Here is a 7,104-nt window from a genome sequence, read left to right as displayed (position 1 = left end):
GCACTCTCAGATGTCAGTTTCACACAAGGGACACTCTCAGATGTCAGTTTCACAAGTGTTCATCATGGCTCAAAGGAAAACAGGCTGAATGGTGAGAGAAACCTTAGAGACCCTCGAGTCCAACACCCTTATTCTACTGAAGTATAAGCTAAGACTTAAAAGAGGGGAAGTGACTAGTCCAAGGTCACACAGTGTAAATCGAAGAGTTGAGATTCTGGAGTCTTCAAGGTTGGCAAGACAAAGGGCCTTGACCTTAAACATTCCATTTCCCATTAGCTACACTGTAGGGGTTTTGATTCTATCAGTACCTTCTGGCCCCCTTTTGTATAATGTCTTCCCCCATTAACTCCATGAGGGCAGCCACCGTCTTTCTTTTCCTTATTCATTTCTTCAGCTTTTAGTACAATGCCTGGAACATAGCAGGCAATTAATAAATGCTTTTTGATTATTGTCTATTCAGCAGGTAGGTGGCTGGTAGATAGAGCACTGGACTGGGAGTCAGAGAGACCTGAGTTAAAATCTTGCCTTGGATGCTAGCTGTATGACCCTAATTCACTTGAACTCTGTGAGCCTTAGTTTGCTCATCTGCAAAATGGGAATAAAAGCCCCTAAGTCTCAGGACTGTTCTAAGGGACACATGATATAATACTCATAAGACACTCTGTAAACCTACAAGGCACTCAGGAGGATTCCTGACAAAGCAGCCTGGGTCATGAGATGACAGTGTCACCGGGGAACCTCTGGGGTGGGAGGCCAGGAAGGCAGCCCAGATTTGTGGCTGAGAGACCTGGGTTTGAATTCCACTCCCCTCTTTGGGCCTCAGTTCACTCTTTAAGAGTTAATTCCAATCCCAGATCAAGGAGACTGAATTTGACATAAGTAAGGTCCTGCTCTCCTCCTGCCTACCTTCCTGACTCAGCTCAGATCCTACCATGTGCCAGCCTTTCCTGGTCAGAGCAGCTGCCATAGATATCCTGGTTATTTACACATCAGAGTGCAAGGATCTCAAGGTTACATTCTAATCAGGAGATACAACTTCTACATCAAAGATAAACGAGCTAAGAGAGTGAGAAGGGAGTGAACTCTGCAGCCCCAAGGACATCTTGGGGAAGAGGCAGTGCCTAGAATGAAGCCAAGGCATCTGAGCACTGCAAGGAGGAAGGAAGGCACTCCAGCTAGAGGACACAGCTTATGAAAATGCACAGAGGGGAGATCAAAGCTGGAAGGGACCAAGAAGCAACTAGCCTAACCCCCTCATTTTACAGAGGGGGAAACAGACCCAGTTTGAGTGGCATACCTGAGGTCACACAAGCCATAAGCATTAGAGACAGGATTTGAACCTAGATCCTTTTACTACAAGTGTGTGTGTGTGTGTGTGGGGGGGGGGTCTTCCTGGTTCATTTTGAGGGAATATCACACTTGAGCACCCACCCACCAACAGCAAGAGAAGTTACTAAAGCAGCCTCGGTGGCAGATCTCAGAATCCAGGGAGTGGCACAAAGCTGGGAGGTCAGAACAAGGTTGGGGGCTCAGGGCCTAGAGTTTGAGGGGATTCAAAGCCCCAAGAGTGGGACCAGGTGTTCTGCTGAGAGGCTCCTGGAAGCTGTGGTAGTCAGGGACCTGTCCAAGGTCCAGGGGGTGGGGCTGCCTTATCTAACCAATTCCACCCAGCCGGGCTGGTCTTCCTCCACCCTACTGGGCCAGGGCTTGACAGGAAGATTTGAATGGAAGCCCTCTCCTCTTATTTGCTTGCCAACCCAACTCATACCCATTGTTACAGGTTCAGATTAAGTCTAATGTCTCTGGGAAACCCAGAATTTAGGAGAGGAAAAAACCATAGGAACACCTGGCTTCAAATCCTGGCTCTCCACTTACTTAACAAGTCTCTTCTCCCCTGACAAGGCACTTTAATTTTCTGAACCTCAGTTTCCTTATCTGTAAAATGAAGGGATTAGATCTTAGAGATCGTCTAGTTTTTCACCCCTTCTTATTATAAAGGAGGAAACTGAGACCCAAAGATAGGATGTGGCATTCGCCATTCTCACCCCCAGGTCAGAAGGAACTGGGGTGAAATTCAGGGTGGCAATTTGTAAGCCTTTGAACACCAGAGAAATGGGATGCACTCTGTCTTCCCCCTTTTCCCCTCAGCAGCTTTTCTAGGCTCTACCAAAGCCTGCCTCTGCCCTACATCATGTCACGGAGCATTATGGCATTACCTAAAGCCTACAAAGTCAGGTCCCCCAGTCTGTATGAGGGCAGGGCTAAAGTGGCTGGGTACTCTATGGTGCCTGGGCTTGTTCTCTGGGCATCTTCTCACCAGCCCTTCTGCAATCGAAAGTAAAACTGCCATTGCTGCTAGAAAGGGGGTGAAGCCCTCCATCTCTTGGACTCTGCAGACCACAATATCCCTCCCTGGCCAACAAGCCCCCATTGAGATTATTATCTACTCTTCCTATTCAATTGGAACTTTCTGAGGCCAGGACTGGCTGCAAGGTTTTAATTTGCATTCCCAGTGCTTAGCACAGAGCCTGGCAATCAATGGAGCAGTTAAGAGCCATGTGCCAGGACCTAGTGATGCAGGTACAAAGAATGCAACAATCCTTGACCTAATGACCACCAGATGGAAAGACAGGGAATAGAGCCCAGCACTGGATAAAGCCGTGTTTTTAGCAGCCCCAGCAGCCAGCTCAGGGCGTGGCACAGGGAGGAAGTGCATTGCCATCACTGACATACTGGGCTACAGCCTCCCTCAAGTCCCCTCCTGTCTCCCAGCCAGCCTCCAGCTCAGCACAGACCAATGTCTTGATATGGCATCACTGGTGAAGGCTCATCTGTATCTGCCCAGTTCCTCCTCTGGTGTCTTAGGGTTTCCCAAGCTCGTCTACATTGGCCCATTTCAATAAGGCCCCACAGACCATTTAGTTCACAGGCAGGTCCTCATCTGCCCCAGTTTGGGGGTGGGAGGGCTACCTGTGGCATCCCTCCTTTGGCCTCTGTGAAATTACATTACAGCTGCTAGGGATGGGAAAAGAAGCAGTGCAGGTGCTGTAGTCAGATCTTGGTACAGCACCGATGGGACCCGAAGTGTACCATGAGCCTCCCCCTGCTCCCCAACCCCCATACACAGTTTCCCTTTCAGTGAAATAAGGGGTGTGGCTGACTAAGCTGGAGCTCACTGCTCCTGGGACAGCCCTTCCTCTGATGGGTGGGCGGGGTGACCAGCCCACAGACAGCTCCAATTCCTGCAGTCTCACCTCAACCTTTTCTTCCCCAGGACAATCAGCTCCAACTCCTGGGCCCTGTTTCTCTTTCCTCCTAAGGCCTCTCTCCCACCTGTGAGCCCAGAGGTGCCAGGCTCCCCAGTGTGGCAAGTGATCCAAACAGGAAGGAATTTGGCGTGGGGAGCTGAGAGAGGCGGCTCCCTGCTGGGTCAGATACAAAGTAAGTATCAGTCCTTCAGGCAGAAGCCAGTGAGAACACTCCCTCTGCCTGAGGGAGATCCTAGCTCCCCACCCTCCTCACCAAGCAGGGGCTTCCAGGAGTGGCTGTGGCTGGAAATATGCCCAGCTCCCCCTGAGCAGGAGGCCACAACTGACCAGAGGCAAAGGCCAAAGTCACTCCCCACACACAATGAAGTACAAAGGTCACAACATTGACCATGGGAGCTGAGTTCAAATCCCACTGCTGACACCCATTGGTTGTGTGACCCTGGACAAATCAGTTCTCAGTGCCTTACGAAACCATCTGAGGTGCAGAACAGAAACATGAAACCACAGGTCAGGTTTTTAAAAAATAAATACAAATACAGAGGCCTCTGATGCCACAATGGATAGAATGCCAGACTGGAGTCAGGAGGACCTGAGTTCAAATGTGGTCTCAGACTCTTCCTAGCTGTGTGATCCTAGGCAAGATGATTAAATTCTGTTTGCCTCAGTTTCCTCAACTGTAAAATGGAGGTAATATCAACACCTACATTGTAGGGTTGTTAGGATGACCAAAGGAGACCTTAGCACAACACTTGGCACACAGCAAGTCCTATGTAAATACTTTATTCTTTTCCCTTTTCCCCAAATTAAAAACATGGAAAGAGGCCTGAACTTAGAATCAGCTACTCAATGGAGTCCAAATCCTGACCCTTGGCCACTTGCTATCTGTCTGGCCTCAGTTTCCTGTGCAGGTCTGTGACTTGCAGTGAGCACTGTCATAGGCTGTTAGAGGGCTCAAGAGAACTTCCGCTCCCTGGTGGGGACAGGGCCTTTGTAATACACTGGGCACCTGGTGAATTCTGCTGCATCACCAAAGCCCTGTCATTTGGATGTCCTAGGAGCCTCAGGAGGTTTGGGGAAGGGAGGCCCATTTCATAGATAAGAGAAAGCAACAAACAGCACACAGCCCAGGACCAGAACCAGGGAAGCCCTCCACAAGCCCACTCCTACGAAGTGCCCACTCCACATCAGGCACTGTGCCAAGGACAAAACCAGAAACTGAACCTAATACTCCTGCCCAAGGCTGGTGCCTTGTGCATTAACACTGGCACATGGGCTCTGCCGTCCAAAGGGAAGCGGAGCCGCATAGCCCAGGGCCTTGGCAGGCAGCCCATGCTCTGTGACCTTGGTGGGTGGACAGGTGGTACCTCCCTTGACAGCTGGGTCATCCACAGGGCCTGGTGCCCAGGTGGCTCTTCTTCTTAGTCCAGCCCCATCTACGGTGCCAAGCCTATGGGCACTGGCCTGGCAGGGCCAGAAATGCCCACACCACCTTCCCCTTCTCGTGCTCCAGAGGGAGCCAGGTGCCATCCAGAGGCTGCCAATGCCAGGGGCAGACAGGCAGAGGGAGTGGAGTGAGAAAAAGGTGCTATACACATAAACAAAAAGCAGTGGTTATGCTTAGTAGGTATCCTTGACCAAACCCTTCCCCCAGACCTCTGCCTTTTCCATTTATTGGTTAAGTGACAGTGTTTAGTGATATCACTGAAATCCCTTCAAGGCTGAAATACTACATTCACTAAAAGGATCCATCTACCAACAAGCACTTAATCAATCGATATTTTTAAGGGCCTACTGTGTGCCAGGCATTGTGCTAATCCGCTTTACAAATATTATGTAAGTGCTATTATTATCTCCATTTTATAGTTGAGGGAACTGAGGCAAACAGAGGTTAAGTGACTTGCCCAGGGTCACACAGCTATGAAGAGCCTGAGGCTACAAATGCACTTCCAGACTCCAGACCCAGGGTTCTGAGCACTTAGGCACCACCAGCTGCCTTTGACTTGAACCCAGACCTTCCTAACTTTGAGACCAGCTCTCCAGACAACTAGGCCATTTCCTATACAAAGAAAATGATTATAAGAGTCAATAGGATTTTGATGCTATTGGGAACTGCCAGGTGAGGAAAGCCCCTCCACCACAGCCAGGTAGCACGTTCTCTGCAACTAAGTTGACAGCTGCCTAAGATCCTTAGAGATGAGGGTATAGTGTGTGTATAGTGAGGGTATAGTGTGAGCCAAGAACCCAGTGCTGAAGTGGGGTGAGCCCTGGTCAGGAAAGTCACTTTGTCATTCCTGGGATTCAGTTTCTTCACTTGTAAAATGACATCACAACTTCCCCAAACCTTTACAATCCAACTGGCCTCAGGAAGTTGTAGAGGGAGAAGTACTCAGTAGTCCCTGAGAATGACAGTAGGCAGCTCTGCAGGGAGAAGCCCAAGGCCTCCACCTCCTTCAGGCTCCAAGGACACCCAGAGCAGTGGAGCTCTCTCCTCAGAAGCTGTGACCGGTGCTGGCCAGAAACATACTGGAGATGCTAGAGAAATGGAGGGCCCCCCCCCGGACTGTCCTTGGGGGCCTCCTGCAGCCTTCCTTATGGGGCTCATGTCCTTCCTTAGCCTCCCCTCAGCTAGCCTGGAGAAAGCCCAGATACACAAGTGGGGGAGAAGCATGTCAACACCCCTTTCATCCCTGAAAAGAAATCTCAGAGTAACCTCTTCCTGGGCCCCTTTGGGCCTCTCCCTCCACCCCCTCCACGACTCCCTCTGCCAAAGTTCTCTGTGGTGACGGACCTAGAAACTCAAAGAGCTTCAGGATCAAACCTCTCCTTTTTCGGATGAGGGAATAGAGGCTGGAGACAAGAAGTGACTGGCCCAATGTCACACACTGGCCAATGAGTGCTTAGGCACTGCTTCTGGCCCCTGAAATGATTCAGAATGGGGGTCCCCCACCCCACTCAAAGAAGCTCCGCGCTCACCCCCATCCCAACACCATGTGGAACTGAACTCGGGAGCTCCCTGGCCCTGAAGCAGCTTGTGGTAGGGTCCTTGGAGGCCACGGGGGGAAGAGGCATCTGCTTCCAAACTCCCCTCCGATAGCTAAATTCTCCCTCCTCAAACCTGGAACAGACGAGTGCATGGCCCACATACGTCCGGTTCCTTTGCCCCGTCTCCCAAAGTAAAGGCAAGCGGGGAGGGGTGGTACCTCAGCACCTGACCCTAAGGGGAGGAGATGCAAACACATCTGAGGGGAGCGGGGGAAACTCCTGCACTCCTCGGGGAAACTGCGACGGGAGGAGAGAAGGGCTGCTACCAGGCGGCGGAGGACAAGGCACTGAATGGGGGCAAAGCAGAGGAGGGGCTGGCACACGGGGACGGGGCACGCGCTCCCCCCAGCCCCGCGAGCGTCCCCCACCTGCTTCTGAATGTCCCGAACCCGCTGCTCGTGCTGCCGCGGCGCGCTGTTCAGCCGGAACACCACCCAGGCGCGCAGGTAGTAGTAGATGTCGAAGATGAAGGACAGCGGCAGGAGAAAGAGGCAGACGAACACCCAGCGCTGATGGATGATGACGAACTCCAGCCCCTTCACCCGGATCCAGAGCAAGAAGAGCAGCGCGCACACGGCCAGGGACACGGCCGGCTCCATGGCGGCACGCGGGGAGCGCGCTGCGGGGCCCGGGGGCGCTCTCTCCGCGCGCGCTGCGGGGCTCCGGGGGCGCTCTCTCCGCGCGCGCTGCGGGGCTCCGGGGGCGTCCTCTCCGCGCGCGCTGCGGGGCCCGGGGGCGTCCTCCCCGCGCGCGCTGCGGGGCTCCGGGGGCGCTCTCTCCGCGCGCGCTGCGG

General features: G+C 52.5%; 1 protein-coding gene across 2 annotated transcripts in view; it reads right to left on the bottom strand.

The window, feature by feature from the left end:
- LOC138165313 (delta(24)-sterol reductase) overlaps nucleotides 1-6,965 on the bottom strand; it is a 25,877-nt gene extending 18,912 nt beyond the window's left edge. For both annotated transcript variants that reach the window (XR_011169339.1, XM_069093499.1), the window contains exon 1: nucleotides 6,680-6,965. Coding sequence is in view for 1 of the 2 variants with exons in the window: in XM_069093499.1 (XP_068949600.1) it covers nucleotides 6,680-6,910 (231 nt within the window). In the remaining variant the exon portion in view is untranslated. The remainder of the gene's footprint in view (nucleotides 1-6,679) is intronic.
- Nucleotides 6,966-7,104: the final 139 nt, after the last annotated feature.

This window comes from Petaurus breviceps, unplaced genomic scaffold (assembly GCF_028583685.1).
Source record: "Petaurus breviceps papuanus isolate PSGF00001 unplaced genomic scaffold, PetGlider_PUasm1.0 208, whole genome shotgun sequence".
Classification (NCBI taxonomy): Eukaryota; Metazoa; Chordata; class Mammalia; order Diprotodontia; family Petauridae; genus Petaurus; species Petaurus breviceps.
This window is presented reverse-complemented; position numbering and strand designations above follow the sequence as displayed.